Source organism: Chrysemys picta, chromosome 2 (genome assembly GCF_011386835.1).
Source record: "Chrysemys picta bellii isolate R12L10 chromosome 2, ASM1138683v2, whole genome shotgun sequence".
Classification (NCBI taxonomy): Eukaryota; Metazoa; Chordata; order Testudines; family Emydidae; genus Chrysemys; species Chrysemys picta.
The window spans coordinates 196,402,932-196,429,064 of record NC_088792.1 but is presented as its reverse complement, the minus strand read 5'-3'; the positions used below and the strand labels follow the sequence as shown (position 1 = coordinate 196,429,064).

Sequence of the window (26,133 nt, the reverse complement as noted above, 5' to 3'; positions counted from 1 at the left end):
TCCAGACTGCAGGGAGGTACCTCTCTCTGCTAGCAATCCATGAATGGGAACACCAAGTAGATTAGGTGCTTAAACCACTTCTTGAGGGAATGAGTTAAGTGCCTACCTCACTTCACACAAACTGTGGGGGCAGGAGGAGGAGGAGCCCATTTTATAATTCTTAGCCCAGTGGTTAGCTCACTTGCCTGGGATGTGGGAGACCCAAGTTCAATTGCCCTCCCCTGGCAGGGAGACGATTTGAACAGGGTCTCTCCCACCCTTGAGGAGATTGCTTTAATCACTGAGCTATGGGATATTCTGATGGGGGGAGGTCCCTCAATCTCTCCTATTGAAGCTGTTTTACTGTGGGTTAAATACTAGTGATTGGAGCAGAAGGACTGGACCTGGGGTCTCCCACCTGGACCCAGGTAAAGGAAAGTGGTTATCATGGGTCAGAGTGACCTTGAGCAGATAATTGGGCTTAAGTATATAGGTAATGGGGCCCTGAACACTGTGAAGTAGTGAGAAAAAGCTACGTAGCATATAGGATACAGACCTGCAATCAGACAGAAATTGATGAGATTAAAAAGACTATTAAGAAGGAGATGGCCTGAAAAAAGAGACTAGAAGACTCTCTGATGACATTGCAAGATGACCCAGACATAACAACCCAAAGAATAATGATTTAGCAGCTTACAGTGGGGCATAGAAAGGAATCCAATCTAACTTTACATCCCTATCCAGAGACTTTCAAAGTCAAGTGACTAGTGAGTCTGAAATGACTTCATATATTGTGGTTGTAAAGAATACCAAGATGACTACCCCTCTATACAGATAGAAGATTATTGTTAACTCATAGTCAATTAGTAAGAATGAAAGTGTTCTGTATTCATATCCTGACAAGGAGATCTATCAGGCTGCAGAATGTTATTCCTTGGGAAGTGGTGCACATCCCATCACTTGAGAATAAGAGTTGGAATGGACTAACCAGTTCATCATATCTATAGGGAGCAATGCGATGTAGGAAATCATCTTGCATTGTCAGAGAGGTCAATGTTATAGGTTTATTGCATCATGCCTTAATTCCATGAAAATTGTTTGACCATGTTGAAAAACATTTTGTAATATTTCCAAAGCACTTCAAAATGTGGTTCCACTAGGCTGCCTTATTCTACAGTGGCAATTTTTTATGGGGCTTTTATGGATCATCTCCATAAAAACCTGAGTGATTGCCTTAAAATGCCAGGTCATCTCAATAAACATGATAGTATGTTCTTGACAGAGATCAATGTACAGCACACTAGACTGTGAAAGGTCAAGGAAACAGCATTGTGTCATGGTAATATAAACATATTTTATTACACAATAAAATCAACAGCTACTCTTTTCTTTTTAACACTATGTCTATATTTTATAGCTTTACCCTGGAAATCCAAATATTACAGCTCTTCCAAGCTTTAAGCCTTATTAACGTTCCCTGTTTTTGTTAACGAGACAATTAGTAATGCACAAAATCATGAGAAAACCCTTCTCAAGGTTCAAAGTCCTTTAAATAATTCCATTTCTAAATACTGCTGCAGGAATTTGGCCATACAATACTGACCAGCAGAGTCAGCTGGCCATTAGTTGCTTATAGGAATGTCCTTCCTGTCAGCTACACTCTAGAAACTAGGTAGTATTAGTAAATTGGCTATACTACTACACCTGCTGCCACCAGGGTTCCCCTGTTTGAGTTGGTGCTTTTAGGAGCATCTGAGACTAAAAGGATTTAATGAGAAGATATTGGAACATCGATACTTTTAAACAGAAAGAAGTTCCTTGGTGGTGGCCTGGTGGATTTCAGCCAATGAAGAACTGCAGATGTTGAAGAAGCTCTACCCCAACTAGGATGGTTCTGTGAAACAGCTACACTATTGATATTGCAGTTTCTATAGTGGGTTTGAAATCTGGGTCATTGTTGTGGTGGCTTAATCCCACCAGCCCCAAATGACCAACTGTGAACCAACAAGACTTTAAATCTTTTAATCTTTGAGGAAGATTATCTGTCGAGCAATATTCACTTAATAAGAGTGAATAATAAAGGACAACACAAAAGGAATCATTCTTAAACAGCTTCTTTTTTCAAAGCAATTGTGTGAAATATTTTAGGTACAGCTTTTCCCTTTTTTTCTTATTAAATATTTGTATGAAAAAACAATCTTTGTTTCATAAATACTTTTCTGCTGCTGTTTCTTATTTCTTGTATAAAGACATAAAGAAGTAACTTATTCTATGTTGCGATAACCCTACTGAACTACTGTGGAGATTGTGGTGATATCACAAGAGGAATTTAGAACTTCAGGAAGGGGAATAACAGGAAATGATGAGCATTTTAAATGTCAGACATAATGTCTACTTAAAATGTTTTTTCCCATGGTACCCCTTCTGCTCTTAAGAGCAAGTTAATGCTTTATTTTGCACCAAGAGATGAATTCTTAAAGTGATGGCCATTTCTGGCAGCGGATGTACAGAACAATATGGAGTACAGAAACATGCTCTGCAGACTATGCCGACTTACATGAATAAGTTCAGATATGTCCTGACATACTGTGTATATAGAAATCTCAGGTAATATATGTAACTTTCACAGCACACTAAATTACTTAATTGACAATTTCCTATCTCTCTTCATTCAGGGCTGGTCTACACTGGGGAGTGGGGGGAATCGATCCAAGGTACGCAACTTCAGCTACGCGAATAGCATAGCTGAAGTCAAAGTATCTTGGATCGAATTACCTGGGGTCCACACGGCACGGGGTCGACGGCCGCAGCTCCCCTGTCGACTGCGCTACCGCCGCTCATTCTGGTGGAGTTCCGGAGTTGACGGTGAGTGCGTTTGGGGATCGATATATCGCGTCTTAATGAGACGCGATATATCGATCCTGGATAAATCAATTGGTACCCGCCAATTCGGCGGGTAGTGAAGGTGTACCTTATACTCTTAAATTCCATAACTTTAAATAAAACACAGTTTTCTTGTTAATATTTATCCCAGTGGAAAACCTTTTTATACAGCACTATTATTAATAAAGCTTTCAAGATATTAGTTGACCAGTATCATGCTCATGAACTATGAGAGTTTTTGCATGAATTGCCATGTGCTTACAGTTCAGGTATTATGTAAGAGTACTTCAGGTGCAGCCATCTGTAAATATAACCATTTTTTTAATTGAAATTTTATTCCCTTACTGTCAACCAGCCTGTAATTTTCCCCATGGTCTTTCAGCTGAAAGTGTGCTTTTGTTGCCATACAGTAGGTCAATTAAATATTACTAGTCCTTTAACACTCGCTGACAGCACTGGGGAAATAATATTACAACAAAGAAACAACCTGTTTAAAATAAATCTGAAACAATGTTATCCTTCACTGAACAGAATACCATATTGAATCTATGGCTTTTTCTTTTTTCCTCAAGGGAAGCCAATTGACCTACTGTTATATGTTAGAAAAGGGGAATATTAAAGCACACCCAAGAGCATGTTGAGGCAACCTATCACTTGTTTTCTCTATTTAATTGTTTCCTGTGACATTGACAATGCAACTAATATTTTGGGAGACCCATATCCAGGCATAGACTTGGAGTGCTAGGAATTATTCATTCTTGCCACAGTTAGTAATGGTTGAATGAGGAAAGCATGATTTAGACATTTTTGTTTATAGCCATGTTGGTCTCCCTTCATGGGATCCCAGAGCCCAGGCTCCAGCCTGCACCCAAACATCTAACCCACAATTAAACATCCCCGTAGTCCGAGCCCCACAAGCCTGACTCAGCTGGCGTGGGCCAGCTGCGGGTGTTCAATGGCAGCATAGACATACCCTCTGAGTAACTTTTCCAGACCTGAAGAAGAGCTCTGGGTAGCCTGAAAGCTTGTTTCTTTCACCAATAAAAGTTGGTCCAATGAAAGATATTATCTCCATTCCATCTTTTGTCTCTAGGCATTTTTTGTTGTTGTTTTGGTTAGGTCTTTTAATTTCTGTTGGGATTTATTTTTTAGAATAGTTCTATTTTATTTTATGAACACGTAAGTGACAACTGTCAATCTATTAGATTGACTCTGTGCTACAAAATATTTTCTTGTTTTTTGAGAATCCTGTCTGTGCAGTATACACTTGGTTAGCATATTTCTGCTTGGCTCTTGCAACATAGACTGAAAAAAGGGTGGACTTTCTATAGCCAAAATGAATATGTCCTCACCATTCAGTACGTTCCATTGAATTCAGTATGATAGCCCTTTGAGTAACTACTCCTTAATGTAAGGGGTTCAAAACGTGGCCCTTACACAATAGGGTTTGTGGACAGCTTCATCTGACATTCTGGCAAATGTAAGTGTTCTAAGATTGACATGCTTTGTGATGCTACGCCTGTCAAAGGAGCTTCAAATTTTTTTAAGTGATTTGTGCTAACCCTTTGGCTTCTGACTCTGCACCATACATTTTTACCATAAACTTCTACTGAAAATCTACTGAGATTCTGGAGAATAAGATATAAGATCAGCATCATAGTTGGTATATTTCTTCATGGTCCACTTGATAGGACACTGAACTGAGATTCAGGAGGCCTTGATTCTGTTCTTGGCTCTGCCATTGACCTTGGATGAGTCACTTCACTTCTATTTCTCATTTTTTTCCCCCTCCCAGCTTCTATCTGTTGTCTCTTATTTAGATTCTAAACTCTTCAGGGCAAGAACTGTCTATGCATTTTTACAGCACTTAGAGCAATGGGACCCTAATTTCAGTTGTGGCCTCGGGTTACTTCCATGGTAAAAATAACAATAATTAATATCAAATATGATTGATTCAAGGAATTAAACAAAAACAAACACCCCCCCCCCAAAAAAAACCACCCCACCCCACAACCCCCGGCTGTGTGAGAGGACTGCTGCAAGGTAAATTCTAGAGTTATTCAGCCCTACACCAAGTCTGAAATCACAGCTTGAGTTTGAAAATAATTCAATATTCATATGAGTTTTATTCAGATATCTCAGTGATAAGTGTATAAGAAACTAAATGAAATTAAATAGAAAAAAGGTAAATATGTATAACTTGAAGTTTACACATTCATTCACTTTCACTTAGTAGAAACATACCCTTCTCCTCTGCTTCATTGTTGTTTCCCTCGAGTTTTGCTGCCTTCCTATTGTACTCTTTCTAATTATCCCTTAACTTTACATTAAAACCTTACTTAATGCCTGCCCCCCCACACCCCAAGTTAACTGAGCTTTGGTTAGCTGGGAGATTTAGTTAGGTGCATGGAATTGCACTGTGTGCAGATAACCCTGGTATTTTCATCCTATCCCGGGGGTAGGAGGATGAACTGGAACTTGATGTAGTTGATTGCTTAACTCCCATGTTGTACTGCATTTTGTTATCTGAGACTTTAGAAGTCCTCCAAAACCTTCCAATAAACAGGCTCTAATGTACTAAATTATCTTTGTCTCTCTAATATAACATAGTGTCTTGCATTTGAGAATTGCTTTGAAAATATAGGGCCTGGTAAAAGCTAGTGCAATACTTTTGACTTCAGTGGAGTTGTATCTGCTTATGCCAATGGAGGATAGCCCATTTTTCAATTTATATATTATATTTTTAATGTAATGATACAGTAGCTAATCTGTTTTACTCAATTTGTCAGTGTTGTTGTGGCTGTTTCATTAATAATGTATAAACGGTATTGCTTGTTAACTTTGAGAGTTTGAAAAGGAAAAGCAATGAATGCTCTGGATAATTGCAGAATATATACATGCTGATAGTTGTTGTTGCTAATAACCCTTGAATTTAATGTGAATTAAAATGTCAGAATACTTATATAAAATATTAATTGTGAATATGTATGTTTACATTATGAACTATATCTGTTTCCACAAGCTAGTTATCAGAGGAAAAAGGGGTATGGGGAGTTATTGTGATGAAGTACTTTTAAAAATTGATTTGCAAGGAAATGTGGCCTTACTTGGGGTTTGCTTGCTACAAATACTTCTAATAATTCACTGCATAGTACTGATGGAGAAATGAGAAGCATAAGAATGCATTATGGAAATATGCTGTCTTGGGAAAATATTTTGCCTAATCAAGGCTACCAACTGTACAGAGCTGTTTTTCATGTACAATCTATAATATAGGTGTTGAAAAGTTGCACATTCTCGATCAATATATAATAAAAGGATTTATGAATGAATTTGTATAAGATTTGAATGTAACAGTATTAATATCTGTGGTGGTATTGTAAACATATTCCTGAAGGATTTTTAAAAAAATCATTGCAGTTATAATTATAATCATGGCTAGATGAAGCGCTTCAGATAAAATAAGTACTCTTCTAAATCATTGCCCAAAACTCCAACCACTTTTAGTTTTTGAAATGTTCAACTGTGGGGTCCTTTCAGAATGCTATCCTCACCCTCCTATCCCCTCCCCCATTAGTTAACATGTGGTACATCTTGGAAGGGGAGACTACAGCCTGATAAACGTACCTCTCTCAAATGAAAATTTGCCTCCTCAGGGGGCAAAAAAGTTGGTGCCCTCTCTTATAGTATAGGGCCTCAATGCTGGTAGGATCACTGCTGCCTATTCCTGTTTCAGATGGGAGACAGCTGGTTCATCTCCTCTCTAATGACTTTGTGCAATTGAAATAGTCTTTGCCATTGAAACTGTCTTTTTCTTAAAACAATTAGACGTTTTCTGGCATAGTGGACCTGTTTCATGAAACGTATGTTTCTTTAAACGTCGCACAAATTAAAAGGAAAATTACACCCGGAGCCCAGTTTTCAAACATGGGTCGCTCAAACAGTTACCTAAATATAGATATTCAGATCAGAGCCTGATCCAAAGCCTTTTGAAATCAGTGGAAAGACTGTCATTGTTTCCTTTAAGTTTTGGATTGGACACTTGAGCACCAAAATGCATTTTCTAGAATCCAGATAGTATATGTCTATCCTATTTTTAGACTCTTTGAAAACTGGACTCTCCACAAGCCAATCTGCCTGTAGTGTCATACTGAGTTCAGCATTGACAGTGCTGCTACCAGTGATGATATGCACTAATGGTGTATTCTATAAGGAGAGATTTCCTTTTTGTGTTCACTTAAAGTGTTAGATTTGAACATAAACTGCAGTATGGATTCAATTTTGAACTGTTATGTTTGCCTGATTTATTTTGAAGTTTATAGTGAAAAGTGGTTCCCTATGTCTCCTATAACAAGCAGTTTGAAAATGCAATATGTCATGCAATACTGCATTATGATTTTATTCAGTGTTTTTAATTTGACATAAAATACCATTTTGTTAGCAAACCCAAAAGATATTTGTAAAACATCATTTACCAGCAACACGCTATTGAAATGTGGCATCTGCTTTACTTAAATAAACTTAAGTCTGCATTTTTCTTCCAAATTGTGATATAGATAGCTAAATACAATATAGCTAAATAAACATATTCCATACTAAGAAGTAAGAAGATAATTGTTATAATGCAATCATTATAGCCTGAGTTTATAGTTGTAAATCGAACGTCATACCAAATGGAAATTATGTCTGTTACCAGATCACAAACCTAGTACATTGACTGATCAATACACCAGGGCCTAATTCTGTTGGGGTGCCAAGCTTCCAGTGACTCCAGTAAGAATGGATAAGCCTCAGTAGCCCACAGACTCAGTGTTCCTGCATTAAGTCTTTTCTATATTTTTTCTGTGTTAACTTGATTTAAGCAATAAAGAAATAAACCTGTTAAGATTAGATTTACTCTTCACCACTCATTGCGGAAGTTTTCTCTGTAATAGAAACTAGCTCATGGATTACATATATCAACAGTTTTGAATACTTTATAGTCCTTTACTATCTCCAATTTACTCTTATTCACAGGGAACAACAACAATTGTAGCTAACCATTTTTCTATTCAGTAAGGTCAAGCACATCATAAATACATGACTTGTACTCTTTTGAGAGTTTGCTTCATGGTCCTGTTGCTCTTATAACATATCTCAGCAAGGTCAGCCAGTGGGCTGCATATCTCTGCAGGCATTTTATCTCACTTTAGAAAGGACACCGATGATAAATCATCCAGAAACCCCTTCATTCCCAATTTCTCATTAGGTCTCCATTCTGCCAGCAGGCTTGACAATTTTATAATAACCAATTGTGTGTCCGGGGGGGAGGAGGGGGTTGCAAGAGAGAGAGAGAGAGAGTATTATTATTCCTTTTACTTCAGGGTCACAGCCCATGAAATGCACCTGTGAGAACCCTTTGAATTATGATTAATCAGTGGGATATCTCTGAAGATTAAGATCACTTACTGATAGCATTTGGTCTGTTTACACTATTGATATATTGCCATACCTATATTCTTACAAACTGTTGTTTTTAAATACAGAACTGCAAAAATGGAAAAAAACACCATATGAAATGTATAAACTTTTAATATGAACAGTATTAAAATGCCCATGTTTTAGCCATTTTAATGGATAAGTTTAAAACTGTACACCTTCTTAATGCTAACCCTCTTAATTAATTATCAGATTCTTGTTTCCCAATCCAAACACACATGTAGGTAAAGTATGATTATTGTTATGACTTGGGTTATATTTCAAAAGTAGCCTTTAAGTTTTTTTCATCGTCAAGAAATTGGGTTTGCATACTGAAATCAGAGATTTGGGGAACCTTAATTTAGAGGCCACATTCAGGGCCCATGTAAAACTGAGCTATCTTTATGGCTATAACTAGCTCTGTCTTCATACAGCATCTTCTTTGAACATCAAAGAAAGTGGCATTTGAGATTGTAAGGTCCAAGTCTTCTAAGCTACTTTATATATAATAAAACAAGACATATTCAACATAGGTGGTCAAAAATGTTCCATCAACAGTTGTTTTGGCAGAAATAGCTTTGTGACAAAACTGAAATTTTCATGAAAATATTTGCAATTTCATTGAAAATATTCAGTTTTTTGTTGAAACGTCAAAAGTTTTTTTTAAAGCATATATTTTCATTTTAAAACATGGAAAAATGCAGTTCATTTCTGCCAAAAAAACAACAAAGATGGGTTTTGGTTATTGAAAACCCCAAAATATTTAGTTTTTCTACAAAAACCTGAAAACAGTGATGACAATTCTGGTTTACCCCCTGCCAACCTGACACACACCTTGTTGAAATTTTCTGGGGATGGGAGTGGAATTCCTAACCAGCTCTATTGTGCACTTCATTTTCAAACTAGGTAAAAATAAACACCTGTATGTCTCTACAACTTTTTCTACACCACTCAGTATGAGTGACAAATAGGTGTTTTTCCCCCATATAGGCTCCAATCCTGTGAACATTTCCCTTGTTTTCATTTACCTTTGTATACTGAAGTCCCATTTGTATGCATAATTTTGGAGAAATATTTGATGGGCAATTTTTGTTCTAAAAATCTTGACTAAGAAAAGTTCAATTTCTTATAAATGTGTGTTACAGTAGGAATGTAATATCTCATTTCCCAGAAGCTGATTTCCATAGAGAAGCAGACTGATGGCAAAATGGAGGTATGTGACTGCACTTTGGTAGCATTGCAAGGGAAAATTACAGACACATTTGCACCCCCTCCTTAAAGTGTTTGACAACAGAGCTGGAACAGTGAAATAGGAAACAGAAGACTGAGTCAGTTTCACATATTCATAGGTTCCAAGGCCAGAAGGGACTGTTATGATCATCTAGTCTGACCTCCTGTATAACACAGGTCATAGCTTGTATGGGCACTGTTTCCCTTTGCTCATGCAACCAGGCTGTCAGTGCAGGTTTCTGCTTGATTAAATAACATGAGAGCAGAAAAGATTATTACATTTAGATGGCATTGAGTGGTTTGTCCTTCAAAGTTCCCTGAATTCAAGGCAAGGAGAGAGAGATTGGAGAAGAATTTTTAATTGAATTTTCTCAGTCCTCAAAATATCTTTGGGGAATGGGTATAGGTTCAAGTGAAATATGGGGTGGGAATTTTTATTTTATATTTTCACGAACCAGTTTACCCGTGCCTCATTATTTACAGCCATGGATGTATGAATACAAAGCAGCTCAGGCAGCCCAAAAAACAAAAACCTCAGCAAATATGAACCCCCCCAATCACACTCATTACAGTACCAGTCTTCTTTTATGACAAACTTCTTTGCAGTTTTAATGTATCAGTTGGCTGTAAAGGGAGCATAAAGAAAATCTCCACACTGTTGCCTGAGTCCTTCATGTCACAAAGGAATTAAAATAAAAATTATATTTAATCAAGACTCATGAATGCATAATCAGATTGTACATTAAATCTTAATGACTTTTTCTGAAATATAACCAAATAATTCAGAATCATTGTTGCAGTGAGGTAGTACTTACATTAGCATGACTGAGGCTAGTAATTAGAATATTTCATAAAATGCTTCTAGTATGGTCAACATCCACCTTTTTTTAGCCCTTTATTATTCCTTCATCTTTTATGTATGAAAGTTCTTCATATTTTTTTATATGAAAGTTGTGCGGGGAAAAAACACTTAGACTTTCTTTACAAGTTTAGATCTCTCTGTCTGATATTCATCTTTGTGTAGGCAGGTCAGCTATTGTGCAGTTTTGTGACCTGATTTTCTCTAAAATGAAATGCACCTCATAGCAAGAGAATGAGAAGGTGCTAGTAGTTTCTGAACATATTCTCACTTCTCTTCCAAATCTGCAAATATCTAATGGACTTGATCCTGAAAGGTGCTGAGTTGGCTCTACTTCTTTTGATTTCAGAGGGTGCTTATCAGCTGCTGGAGGGTTAATCTGTGGGTTTACTGTCACAGGATGCGAGTAGCTTGCTCTGCAGTAATATCCCATAGGAACAACAAGGAGTCTGGTGGCACCTTAAAGACTAACAGATTTATTTGGGCATAAGCTATCTGAAGAAGTGAGGTTTTTACCCACGAAAGCTTATGCCCAAATAAATCTCTTAGTCTTTAAGGTGCCACCAGACTCCTTGTTGTTTTTGTAGATACAGACTAACATGGCTACCCCCTGATACTTGATCCCATAAGAACATTGCTTCAGTGCACTAAGCATTTCCTAGTGCACTCCGGTTTCAAACAGCAATACCTCAAAGTGCTACAGAACTTTTAGTGCACTGTAGCAAGAGTCTCATGGCATGTTACTGCACATCAAGCTAGTGCATTGTAGATTCACATCCTGGCTTGCTGCACACTAAGGCTATGTACACACTACAGATTAAGTCAGCATAAGTTATAAGCCACCTCCTGAGCAACATAAGTTACATAAACCTAAGTGCCGGTGTGGACAGCACTATGTCCTGCTGACAGAGCTACCGTCACTAGCAGAGGCTCGAGTAATTAAATCAATGGCAGAGCTTTCTCCTGTTGGCTTAGAGCATCTGTACTAGCAGTGCTACGGTAGTGCAACTCACTACTATAAGCTCTGTAGTGTAGCCATAGTCTAAACTCACCATGTAGACAAGCCCTGCATCTCAAGGGATAAAAAGCTAAGTGAAGAATAGCCATGTGGAAATGGGGATGGTGTACATCATATTACAACATTCTGAAACTCTTGTTTAAACATAATTCTTAGAAGTCCAGAGTAGCTCATAAGCAACAAAGAGTCCAAACATCAGCACACAATTCAAGCCACCCTCGTATCTGCTTACTGATAGTTTACTTTCACTATACGTTTGGCCACTTTTCTCTTTGGGCTCATTTTTCAACATCCTTACTCATGCTGCATAACACTTCACTATTTGAGTAGCACCACTGAGTTAAATGGGGCACTTTCTTGTTATGGTACTACCCAGCTTGAATAAGATTGAATAGGACTCAAATCTGCCAACAACATCTTATATTTACCTCCTCAAAGAATGAGTGTGTGGTGGTAGAAATAGGCAGTCAAGGTTCATAAATTTTATGTAAAGCCACTTAGAAGTTATAAAAGGAGATAACCAATGTGGTTCTTGTCGGTGGCACAGGGCAGAAAGCCCACTTAAAGTGAATAATGGTAATGAACTCCAGCCAAGGAAAATTATCACTAATATTTTCAACTAAGATTATTTTCATCAGCACTGGCTATATTACAAAGCACCTGCCAAATTATGATTTTTGCAGAAAATAGACATTTCACAACTTTCAACATTTTCTGCAAACTCTTCTATAAATTGAAGTCAGTGGGGCTACTTGTGTGAGTAAACGAGTGTCAGTGTGAGTAAGCAGCTCATAATTTGGCCCTCAAGAAAAGCAATGTCTGTGAATAAGGCTATAACACTTACTTCCTTCCATGTGTTTTTGTTTGATCCACAAGATAAGCATATTTGGTTTTACTCTTGTTTTATATGTAATTTTTTTTTAAACTTAAGGACATATTCTGATACCTTTTCTCCCTTGGAATAGTATCCACTCCATGAATGGTGCCATTGAAATCAACAGGAGTACTTGTGGAGTTAGATGTTGCCCTGCATTAATAAGAGTATCAAAATCAGTGCCCTAGTGTTATCCTTATCTCTGCTGAGTGTTTCATTTCTCTCAGATACATTACTCTAATTTATTTTAATTAAACTTCTCAACATGAATGAGTGGGTCAGAATCTAGCCCTCATAGATTTCATGTCAGAAGTAGGTCTTGAGGAGGGATTTATTATAATAGTTTATTATGTATTGTTAATTCTTATGCTGCAAAATGCCTCTAAGTATGATGCAGCTACAACTGGGAAGTCTTAGTAGGCTAATAGTTATCTGACTGATGATTAAAAATTGCATTTTTAATGTTACTTTTAACGCTATTGTCGTCACATCTGTCAAGTACAATAAAGAACCCTGGCCATACAACTTGCTTACAATGTCAAATGTAAGTACAAATGTATTGATCCAATCAAAGATGATTTTCTTGCCACCCAGCTGATGTACAATGTTTGTTTGCATTTATTAAAATATACTATAATCTTCGTTGATATACGATTGAATCATTTATCAAAAGGACAAGTTAATTGTTACCAGACAAAAGGCACTTTTTGATAAATGCAGTTTTTAAATGTGCACATACTGCAGCAGACACTGATGATCCAAAATAGATACTTTAAGTACACCAGTGTAAATATTACTTATCAACATTATAGGGATATTACTGGTGTGATCCTGCACTCCTTTCTCAGGCAGAATTCCTCTTGTCTGCACTGGGAAGTCTAACTAAGAAAGGAGTGCAGAATTGTGTCCTAAGACTGCTTGGGAAATAATAAATCAACAGCAACAAATGCAAACAGTTCTTATTTTATGTAACACATTAATGCACTTTGAATGTGTGAGTTTGTTTCCTCTTTTCCCCCAGAGTGTTTAAGTCTTTTCTTCCTCAGTAAAGAAAAGGAATTATTTTAATCAGTCTTATTAGAGATCTGGTGCATAATTTACCTATTAAAAATGCCGGGGAGGAGAAAGATTATGAACCTTGTTGCTCTTGTATAACTTGTATCAAGATAATAAAATCCAGAACTCAATTTTACCTAGCACTATTTCTTGTAGTTACATTAAACTCTTTGCCTTAAGTCAACTGATCTAAAGAGGATTTATAAAGGACATTCATAGGCAATCAATGATTGAGCAATTCACAAATGGTGCAATAGTTTACTTTTCCTTTTTCTTTTATTGACATCACTCCCTATAGGACTTTCAACAATGTTTATTATGCACATGTACATTTTCAGACAGTATAATCAGATGCTTAATGAACACTGTTTTTTCTTTCTATGCTGCTATAGCAGAAAGTGTATATGAAAAAAACACGAATTTACTTAATTTGTACTCAAATGAGAAGTGAAAAATCTTGCAAATACCCATGCAAATATTTATTTTCTCGTGAAGGCTTGCCCCTTAAGTGTTCCCACAGCCATCTTGAACCTCTGATTTCCCTTTTCCTCTGTGTATATGTATTTTTTAAAAAAATTAATCTTCCAATCAAGAACAAGAATATACCATGTGACCAATCACACAACTTGACTGATAACAGTGAAACGTTATTCACATGGTGGATTGGCAAGACACAGTCAAAGTAAATAGATCCAGTACAATCTGTATGGTGAAATACATTCTCATGACATGTTCATTAAACAATTGTAAATAAAAAGCCAATTTGTAAAAATCAGTCTATCTGCAGATAATTTGGAATAGCAAAAACTGGTTGTTTTTCTCCAATTAGCTACACATTGTTTACCCAGATTTTCTGTTGAATAGTACAGAATCCATAAATTCTTTTGCTTATTATTTGGGATTTGTTCAATTACTTCATTTCATTTGGAATTCTCTTTGCATCTCTAATTGTACACCCACATTCAACACCTTTTGCAGATACATTCTGGATCACACTATCTGTTGGCATTATGAGGGTGTAATCATACCATACATCCCAGATTGGCTGTGCATCTGCAAATGTGCAGTATGAATATCTATAGTTCTCCCTGCAAATACAATTGAAAAAATGTCTGTTTAGAAATCTAAATTTAATTTTAGAATGTAGACACTCTTTCTCTACAAACTACTCTGAATGTTTAGTGTCAGGTTTGCTCTATATTAATAATTGGCCAGTGTCAGGTTTGCTTTATATGAGTAATTGCCATATACTATGATTAATATTTCAGACTTCTAAAAAATAAGTTGCTGCTTAAAATCATCTAAACCAATACTGCTATTATATTGTTACTGCATTCTTAACACTAATCCCTTTCAAAAGAAACATAGTCAGACTTTGATTGCCTTAGCACAGCGTGAATAATTGAAATGCACAGATTTTGAGATTCATGCCAACAGATACTTGACTGACTGTATACTCTTAATGTCAATTTGTAACTCCAAGGAGCTGTATTTTTTTCACTGCCATTTAGGTTCCATCAGTACTTAATTTGTAATGAAAGAGGTGTTGGGGTCAAGCAATTAGGTGCTGTGGCGCAAGCAATTTTTTACTTTCCTAACTGACGTGGCAAACCTAGAGGCGCCAGGGCTGATCCCTGGCAAACCCTGGCACAAATTAAGCACTTGGCTCCATCTAGCAAAACATTTATATACAGATTTTATGCGCGTGCATAAATGCTGTATTGGATTAGATCTTTGTTCTGCAGAAAATAACTTTTTTTCCAACAGCATTTAACATATACAATCTTAGAGAAAAAAAAAAGGTTTCATGTTGACTAAAACTGAAGCATCTTTCAGACGTAGTTAATAGTGCATGGCTACATTGATTATTTAATGCTGTTCCTAATAGGTGAAAATGTGCTCATTTTGTATATGTCAGTGGTTTTCAACCTTTTTTCATTTGTGGACCCCTAAAAATTTTCAAATTGAGGTGTGGATCCCTTTGGAAATTTTAGACATAGTCTGCAGACCCCCAGGGGTCTACGGATCACAGTTGAAAACCTCTGGTATATGTCACTTGTTGGGCTACTTCTTTCCCTACTGCTTTGCTGGTTCAATATTTTGATTCAACATTTCAACTCTTCCTCCATTTAACTTCTCACTTGGGTGTGCAAATAATACATTTTAGCCATCTGAGTCTGATTTTTGTTAAGTTTGAACACAAAATGGGTTTCATTAATGTGAAATGTGCATAGGGTGACGAGATGTCCTGATTTTATAGGGACAGTCCCAATTTTGGGGTCTTTTTCTTATATAGGCTCCTATTACCCCCCACTCCCTGTCCCGATTTTTCACATTTGCTGTCTGGTCACACTAAATGTAGGTGTACGTGATAGTGTGAGAAAATTGTGTCAAAGTCATTGCTTATGGAAATATATAGCAGACCTGAATAGAGTAAATGTTTTAAAAAATGTTGGCCCTTCCACAGTTCTATAAGAATTTTTTATCTTTCTTGGAAATTGTCCCTTTAAGTTATGCTGTTTGCTAGCATAAACATATTGGAAAATCCTCATCCTCAAGACGTGAATGAAAATTTAAAGAAATTATACACACTTTGATTATTTTTATTTTATACTGCTTGGCTTTTATATATTAAAATGTGATTTTTCTCCACTAGTATCTCCCTATGATGCACCAACCATAATAATCATTTTCTCTTATTATACCTCCATTTTCTGTTATTGCCACATTTGTGATTTTTAGAGTGGGTTGATTGTTATCACTAGCTATATTTTCAAAGGTAATTCTAAACTAGATACTTGCTGATTGTGTGATGTTTAACTCAGACATCAGTTTATCCTCATATATGTTACTATAGTCTCAGCTTCCCCAATAATTCCTAAGGCACTGAAGACATTCTTGGTTCCCTCATTTACTTGGGATTTTATTAGTATGAAGCATCTGGTATGTCATGTAGAATGCATTTGAAGAGGTTTTGGTTTTGGACATTTTCCCAATTCTAGTACTGTTGCACTGACTGGGCAAGGCTTTGTTCTTTACTCAGCAAAAGGTCAGTCCAGACATTTCCCCATTTGGTTGTTTTTGCACTGGCAGCAAAATTTCTGAGTACAGGATTGTCTTTGATGCATATTATTTTTTTCTGCTAAGAACATCATCCCCTTATGAGCTATTGTCTTCATTATTTTTTATCCAACCAGTCACACTGTCAAACATTGTGCCCTACTTAATTATGGTATAATTTTCATGGGGATCCAGAAAATGATAATGTTGAAGTGGTTGGTCACCTGCCTCCCTCCAACGATACTTCAGATCTGTAACTGATCCATGAATTGAAGCCTGACTCTTCAATACACCATATTCAGATTGAGTCTTTCAGGAATGAATATGTTCATTTTCTTTGCTGTTATAACTATTGTCACTCACCACATCTGACATTGAGTTATTGTCCTACGTGAAATATATCATTTTTAAGAGACTTAGAAAAGATGACTAAGACACAGTTTCAGGCCCACCTGACATATGTACAACAAATTTTATTCCAGCTTCCCACTGGGGATTGCCTAAGGGTCAGGATTTCTAATAACTTGCTTATTTCCTACTGCTAGTTCATTCTCTGGTAATTTTGGAAGTGCAGCTAGTGCTCTAGGCTCACCTATTGAAAGAAAAACAGATTACATTTTATTTCAAGGGTAGGAGTCTGTGTCATTGAGGGGAAAAGTGGGATGCTGTTTTTTTTTCTTACAAATGGGTATTTAATGACACCTTTAGGATGACTTGAGCTGAGGTCTTGTACTCAAATGCTACGATTATAAGCATGGTATAAATGCCAAGGGAAGTGAGAGAAAAGGATGTTATGTGTCAAAATCTTGGAACTCTGTTTCCAATTGTTTCCCCACTCTAGTAATGGATAGTTCTGAAACAAAGCAAAGCTAAGGTGTCTGTACAATAATATGGGTGGAGAAGGATGGGGGTGGCCACCACAGTTGTCAGAAACTCTGTCGTTGGTCAATGACCGAAAGAAGGGCTGCCACTGGCAATTCAACACCAGCTGCAAATCAGCACCCTTTTATGTATAAAATCTTCTACGAAGTGTGTGTGTGCAAATATATAAAAATGCAACAGGAAAAGAAGACTCTTCCCTGGCTAATTTTCTATATGTTCCTGTTGCAACAAAGTGGATAAAAGTGTTTCCCATTAAACGTTCCAGACAGAGTTCACAGTGGGATACATTGTGTTAAGTGAGTCCTAAAGCATTCTTCTGGGACTTGTAGGCAGACTTTTATAGTACTGCTCAAAAGCATAAAACACTCTGTGCTTTGTGTTTGTCCAAACTGCCTCGCTGCTTTGTTCTGGCCTACCTTTCCAACTTCAACCTTTGTAGAGAGATAGTTTCACATAGATTTTGTCCTTGTATAAAAATCAAGCCTTGTCATGTCTATGATAGCATAACCATTCATCCATAATGTGCAAACTATTACAGGGTTCATGCTGCTCTTACCTTTGTATTAAATATTGCCAAGTTCAAGATCTCTGCTCTTAACATTACAATTGTTTTTGTGCTCCTCTCCATTTTAATATGTTTTTGCACCATTTTTGGCTATTCACATCCCCTCTCCTTCACCATAGCAGGAAATAATATTTCAAAAAGAGCATCTGGATTTGAGTCTGGCAGGGTCCCTTCTCTAACACATTCATTTGTTAGTCCACTGACAGGCTGCACTTGCTGCTCGTGTCTATTTTGTGAAGGTAAAATGCTCAGAAGTGCTTTAAGAAACTTGTGTATATGGTAAACAGTTTTAAAATGTCACATGTTCAAATTTTGACAGTATAAAACTTGTGGACCCAAGGTTTAGGTGTAGTAATAGAAATGAATGGTATCTCACTTTGTTAGAATGTCTGTAATTTGCTGTTGTTATATTACTTAGGCTTGAATATTACTGATCAGTGAGTTGGATATTTTCTAGGCAAACCTATATTTTCATTATGAAGGCACTGCCAATTGGCACCCTTCTTCCAAATGCCCCAAATTTTCTAGTATTTGACCCTAACCCATTGGCAATAGATCATACCAAGAAGGTTTAGATGCTGCCTGGATCCGAACCAGGCATTCCATTTTAGGATCCTCTAGTTGAGAAATACCACAGAACACTTCATTCAGATTTCCTTCTTTTCAGATCAGGCCCCTGGCTCTTTCTCTGGCCTCACCTTCACCTGCTTCCTTCAATAGACTCCTTCCTCCCACACCTACATAGCTACTTCTTTTCCATTTCCCCTCCCCTGCCCCCCCAAAATATTACAATTACGTGGCTGTTTGATTCTTAATGTGAAATGAGTTGATAGTATCAGGTCCTTTCCTAGTGGATGAATAGTTAATCCATGAAACTTGTAATTGCAGTTGCCATTTGTTTTTGTAGCCTTAGCACAGAGCCCCAGACTGAAAGGTCATAGACTCCCTTATCAGCAGACATGATTTGTTGGGGCACATTGGCGCGAATATAAAGATAACCAAAGGCTGATAGAGTATGTGATTCTTAGAAGTATATGACAGTTTTTAAAATGGTGGACTGCAGAATGGTAAGCAACTATACAATACAGTCTCCTTTCTGTGCCAGCAGCTGCTGTCAGTAAAAATACATCACACTATCAAGATGATAGTATAACAAAAGTATCGTTCAAAACCACGAAGGCCAACACATGCATTTTATTCTTTTGGTGTTTTTACTTATAAGCTAAAACATACTTCCATGGCCATGCAACGACTGTTCTTAAAAGGCCCACTAACTCAAATTTACTGCTTTCATCATGCCCCATGACTTTTATGTCTGATTATTTGTATGTTTGTTCCAAAATGTGACTGTTTTAATAGCAAATGAACATCCAGGTTGGTGTTTTTAAAGACCCTTGTAAAGAATGCCAGCCTGGGACCAGGCAGGTGGAACACTCCAAACTGGACCTACTGTCACTTACAATGCTCCACATGCCATGCAGGACAAGGAGTCTCTCAAGCAGTCTAATTCTGTATTTTGGAGGCTCCATCCCTGCACTCCTGTCTAGAAGGGCAGTAGGATCTTCTGCAGTGTGTGGAAAGTTGAGAGGAGATAATTCACTGGAATCTTTCTTTTAAAGGAGTGTGAGGATTGCTAATTTGGGGTAGTGAAAAAAGAGTGCAGGCCTGTGGGAATCAGATCATGTGGCATAAAGATAAAAATAGCAAATATACTTTTTATAAAAATATTTCCTGCTGATTTAAAAAGTGTCTAAATTTAGCAGCTGCTATTTAATGTCCTTCTGAGTTACTGTTGGAATGGAAAGTATTTCATCATCAGCATTAAGTGATATGAATATATCATCTGGATTTCCCCAAATTCTGTACAGAACAGAAATATTCATTAAACATTTATGCTTTTTCTGCATTACTATTGATAATTGTATCATTTCCATCTAGTAATGGACCAATACCATTGCTAGGATTCCATTTATTCTTGATATATTTTAAAAAATTCCTCATTGTATTGAACTCTGTTTGCCAGAGATTTCCCCTGGTCCTTTTACTTCCCTTACCAATTTTCTACACTTCCTAGCTTCTAATTTATATGTATTTCTATTAACTTTCCTTTTTTCCCCATTTATTTATATATAATAAAATAATATGGGGGCAGTTGTACCTGCTTTCACTTTCCCTTGAACCAGATCAGTATTTTAACCATTGTACCCTTCTTTCTTGATTGTGGATTTTTGGGCGTCTAGTAAAATGTTCTTAAACAATTCCCAATTATCATTAAACTTTTTGTTTAACCTCTTTCTTCCAACCAATTTGGCTCATAATTATTCTCAGCTTTGTGAAATTAGCCCATATAAACTAGTCTGGACTTTGTTCTGTTGGTACATAACACATCTAATAAAATTTATAATCATTTGCGCCTAATTTTTAGTTCCAGAATCAATTCCTATTTATTTGTCTAATGTAGAATGTAGATGAGATCTAATGTAGAATTACCCCAAATTAGATGCATCACTTCTTCAATTAGGGAATTGTCATCTCTAATTTTTAGAAATTCTGAGAATATTTTATCTTGTGCTTTCTGTTAGAACATTGATCCCTAAGCATTAAGATCATTTGCTTTTGAGTTACCAGTGACTCAGAGACAGGTAATGCCATTTTTTTACATAGAGTGCTACCCTCCTCCCTTTTTGCCCACTTCATCCTTACTGAATATGTTACAAGAGGTAACTTTAACATTCCAATCACACAGATCATCCCAACAGCTTTTAGTATTCTAAACTAGGTCAAATTTATGCTCATAAATGAACAATTCCAATTCCTCCTATTACCCAAGCTCCTGACATTGGTGTATATAGTCATTTATAGATTTTGTTCTGTACACATCTCTTGATGCCTTGATAAATTTTGTTCTCAATATCTTAAATTGCTAAATGGTTCCCCCTCTTCACCTTTTCCCTTTTATTGCTAGTTTAATGCCCTCCTGACAAGCCTCACCAGCCTAACCCTGAGAAGATCCATTCCCCTTCTTCTGAGATGGTGGCCATCCGAACTGTACAGATCCCTTTCACCATAGAAGGTGGATCAGTGTTTCACAAAACCAAAACCTTGTACCACATACCGAGCTAGTGGGTTCACTTCCAGAATCTTCTGTCTTCCTTCACTAGTGAGATGGGAATGATATCGGAGAAAATCTTTTAGACTTTCTCCTTCTTCAGCACACTTCTGAGTTCTTTTGATGTCATAGTCTGTGAGGTATCAGTATATAAATGTGACATTGTAGCTTTAAGAAAATCTCCACCTATTGCAAGGCTAGTGATAAAATCATGAGTTGGTAATAAAAAAAATGTAACTTTCAAGTTGGTGGGCATCCCTTTTTAAAATCAGAGTTCTTCAAAATCTCAAGCATAGTCATCTTATTTTTTCACTGTCTGGACAATTATTGTCCTAATTATTTTGCCCCATCAGAGAATTATTTTAAGAATTTGGGAATGGGGACTAGCCCAATTTTTCTTGACAAATAATGCAAAGGCATTCACTGTTAAAATGCTGTTAATAGTGCTGTCATCTGTGTTATATGCCAGATGCTGTAGGTGGCATGTCACATCTGATATGCAAAGCTCAGTCGCTTTACTAATAGAAAAAGAAAAGCATGCTGACATCCTCTCCCTTCCAGCCAGTAAATTGTATCTGCATCTTGATTGTTTTCTTGCAGAAAGGATGAAAGCATATATTATTTGGGGATGGTGTGACCCAGAAGTTCTGACTAGCAGCACTATATTATAATTAGCAGAGAGGAATGGTTGCTGGGAGATCTAGCAGTAATATAGCCACTTTGCTGCAGCAGTCTGCTGCAGCCTCTCTAAAGGCTATTCTACACTAGAAGCACTACATCAGCACAGGTCTCCCACTGACATAATACATCTATCTCTGCTCAGAAGGTTGGCTTATTCACACTCCTGAGCAAATAAGTTATACTGTAATACAGGGGTCGGCAACCTCTGGCACGCGGCTCGCCAGGGTAAGCACCCTGGACGGTGAACGGCGACCAGTGGGAGCCGTGATCAGCCAAACCTGCTGATGCGGCAGGTAAACAAACTGGCCTGGCCCGCCAGGGTGCTTATCCTGGCGAGCCATGTGCCAGAGGTTGCCAACCCCTGCTGTAGTAAGTGGTAGTGTAGACGTGACCTTAGTTTCAGTGGGGACAGGTAGCAACTTTGAAGTTATTCTTCATGTGTTATGGTAAGTAGCCATGAAGGAGTGAAGGCATTACTATTCAGGGATCTAAATTGAAGACTTAAATCAGTATTCACTACTGGGACAATGAGTGCTAAGAGTATTGTTGGGAATTGGTTTCTCAGTCTCTGCAGGGAAGGAGTAACTTGCCTGTCTCTTCTTTGCCTCTGGTCAGTTTGTCACTCGTGCTGAAGAGGTTTCGGTTGGATGTGGCTCCATGCTTTCTCGGCCTGACACACATTATGATTTCAATCGGAGACAAAATACCTTTGAGGATTTGAACCAGTCCTTCAATGTGGGGCCGGGGGGGGGGGGGGAGATAAGATCTTCCTGGCTGCTTAAAGAGATTGGAACACCACTGATCCATCATTTCTGCACAATGGAAGGAAAAAGACATGCAGGGGAATAAGAAACCAGTTTCATTTTTTGTTAGTCTTTTCAATTCCTCTATAGGTTGATTTTGCATTTGTATGTGCATGCATGTGAAGTTTTACCCAGTATCTTAGGTACTTATATGGCCTCATTTCTGTAATATCTGTACACCTTACAATCTTTGTATTTATTTTTACAAGACCTCTGTGAGGTAGGGAAGTACTATTATCCTGACTTTTACAGCTGGGAAACTATCTTGCCCAGGATCACAAAAGACATCTGTGGCAGAGCAGGGAATTAACCAGGTTTCCCAAGTCCTTGGCTAGAATCCTAACCATTGGGCCATCCTTCCTCAATAGGATGTGCACAAGTATAATTGGCATTTCCTCTTTAGATGTCATGTCTGCTTTCTATAGAGGTCATTGAAACTTGGCTGATGCATACTCTACAACTCTAGATAATCTCCTGAATCTACAGTTTTTCATCTCAAAGTGCAGTACAAATTTGTTTAGTCTCTCTATATAAGGGATATTGTGCCCAGTAATTTAGGCATAACATTTAGATTTCGTTAAATAGCTATGGATTTTTATACTGATTTGTTTTTTCCTCACCTACTTATCCATTAGATAGTCTTTGCTTACAAATTTTTATTCCTGGATGTTCTGAAAGGATTGTCTCTCCTTATTTTTTTTCATATTTATGCTGCTAACAGTAATATATATGTGTAAAAAATAGGTAATATGTTCTGCTGATAAATATTAGCAAAACTCTTTACAGTACATTAAAAACAGACCCAGGAAGATGAGACTACCTAAATACATCATAGTATTTTTGACTGTGGTGGGTCAATATCCACATTTTGCTCTGGAATAATTTTGACTATCAAACATCAAGAAAGAAACAGAACAAAAGGGCAAAAGTAACAAAGGAAAAACAATACACAACATTCATTTTCAGTAAATTCAAATGTGTAAGACTCTCCACTAGGCTTTCTAGTTTATGCCATTTTTTCCGTAATAACTCATAAAAATGATAGCTCTCTGATGTATTAATCCAAAATTTAATTACTCATTTAATTTTCTTGGGATGCTTCTATTCTGGCAGATTTAAAATTGTCAATTCTATTCAGCAATAGACTATTTCACCCCCTCCCTTCTTATAAATCCATATCTGATAGACTGTTACCCTTCTATATTCATACCTGCAGTTACTCTGAGGGACTTTCTTGGTTAACACATTTTCATCTTATTTTACTGTAGCATATGGCATTGTTGGCTGACTGCATATCCAGGGGAGGCAGTTGTTGCTGTTGTTGTTGTTTTTGTTATGCTACCAATTCAGTTTATATTTTGTTGTATCTTTATGCTATCCCAATTTACATATAATAATTAGTATGTTTAGTTTGATTAGAGCATGCAGCTGCTACTGAAAAGGAAGATACTTTAGTGTTTTGCTGTTTACTTTCATATTATAATGACAAGCCATTCCTGGTAATTAGATTATTGCTTACTTCAAAACCTGAGACTGAGATGTAGTCATCTGCCCTTTAGCAGCATCTGTATGCACCCTTGTAGGACTGGCCATCTGTTTTTCTCAAACTTAGTAAAATTTTCCTTCTTTTACAGTATTTAAGTGAGTATTTAAATGTCTAAGACTGCCTAATATCTGTTACTAAGCCCTAAACATACATTTAATAAGACCAACAGCATAATATCCTTCCTTTCAAATGATTTCTATATCTTAGGAAAAGTTAGTATTTAGAGCAGCTTTGTCTTTCAAAAACAATTGGTGTAAGATTAATGTGCTGGCCTCTGGGAGCTAGATGGCAATAAACTAAAGCCTCCTTTAAGAAGTACTTAAGTTGTATTCCCAGTAAACTTGTTTGCATTTTCTCTCACTGTGAGGTTCAGAAGGCTGCATTTAAATTATTAGTGCAACATAAATTAACTAGAAAAAGGAAATACAAAATTAGATCCATCCATTGACTAGGACAAACAGCTGAATGATTGACAGAAAGAAGTGATGGTTTTAAATGGCAGGCCACACATATACCTTGGGTTGGGGCATCACATTGCTTGTCCCAGCTCTCACGTACCAGACATTTAATTCATTCCGGTGTGGGTTACAGGGCTCTGGCCATGAACCAAACAAATCAGGGTAGACCTTCACAAGTCTACCCCATGGACTCAGTTCAGTTGTGCAATTTCTAATTCCATCTCCCCACATCTGCATAACTGGGGGTGGAGTGACAGAGGCCACAAGGCTAGGTGGGGGGACCTCAGTCCGCAGAGACTTTAAGCTATTCCCTCCCAACCCCACATGAGCACACGGTCCAACTATACAATCCCAGGTCTGGGAGCTGGCCTCTTTAGCATTCACTCACTAGCCACCAACCATAGGGAGCACCAGCTATTAGCATGGTCACACTCTATACCTACCATGCCAGGTACCCATCTTCTGCCTAGCCAAATAACAGTTGAACTCCATCCTCCTTAGAGAGTTCAGGGCCATTGTATTGGATATCACTATGTGTTACCACCACCACTGCCACCCCTCAACTCTCAAAATTATGCTAGCTACCTCACTGTTTACATTTTTATCTTGTTCTGTTGCTGCAGACTGGCTCAGTGGCTCTCCACCAAACTCATCTTGTGAACATTTCTGGCCAGATCAACTGAGGAAGAGACTGTACTTGTGTAATCAGCTCCACATCCCTCTGTATCCTAAGCCATACATTTAATCTAGTGCAGTCTCACAGTCCCAAAGATCATTTTTGCTCAGGTGAATAATCAAGACAGCAGGTGGCTGTAGCTCAGCCATCAACAAGTGCTGGAAGCAGCTCATGCCTGCTGTCATGCCACTGAAGGCAAATGGCTTCAGCCTTGAAGCTCACTTGCAATTCACCTGCTGCCTGGCCAACAACTGGCCACAATTGCTTATTCAACCCAACATCAACAAGCAGCATCAGTGAGCACTGGGGCCAGCTCATGCCCTGTCCACCATACCAAGAGCTGATGCCACATCATGCCCCTCCTGCTGAACTTCTGCTCAAACACTGAAAGCATACAGTTTCAGCTTTGAAGCCCAGCAGTGATCCATCTGCTGATTTGGCTGCCTTCTTGGGAACCCTAAAGCACATAATCAGTTTGGAAATCACCTAGAATCAGAAACAGACAGGATTAGTTACACTTATTGCCAGTCCCAGCAACCTTTCCTCTGGTGCCAGACATAAATCCTGTAATAATTCAATTTCCAGCTCTCAATAGCCTGAACCTTGCAAGAGACATAATCCATTGACACTGCCCATGTCCCTGCTCCAATCTTGAAAGAATATATACTGAAGTTAGCTGGCTTGAGACTGCAGTAGGCTAAAGCTCTTTTCATTACTGCAGAAAACTGGTATTTTGTTAGGAAGCTGTCATGCCAGTGCATAACAGCAGGCTGGGATCCTGGTTCTGTATGACTAGGAAAGCTATGCCTGTCTTTATGGGCCACAAGCATTGCTTCGCATATTCCCATAACACCGCCAAGGGCCCTTTACCCAGAATGGTCTATATTAAGTGCAGTGACACTGTTTGGGTCACAACCATATGTCCAATAATTTAACTACCCTTCTGGATCAGTTCATGGCTGCCTGAGGCACCAGCTCACTTACCCTGAAAGCATTA

At 37.7% G+C, this 26,133-nt stretch overlaps 1 protein-coding gene across 3 annotated transcripts in view; it reads left to right on the top strand.

Moving 5' to 3' along the window:
* The window catches only part of CCDC102B (coiled-coil domain containing 102B), a 362,186-nt gene that overhangs the window by 279,930 nt on the left and 56,123 nt on the right, over nt 1-26,133 (top strand). Inside the window, exons 9-10 of one of the 3 annotated variants that reach the window (XM_065585188.1) lie at nt 9,491-9,532; nt 12,358-12,711. The exons of the other annotated variants lie outside the window; for them this stretch is intronic. Coding sequence (XP_065441260.1) covers nt 9,491-9,497 — 7 coding nt within the window. The 3' untranslated portion in view covers nt 9,498-9,532; nt 12,358-12,711. Of the gene's footprint in view, nt 1-9,490; nt 9,533-12,357; nt 12,712-26,133 lie in introns of those variants that run through there. 3 annotated transcript variants of the gene reach the window in all.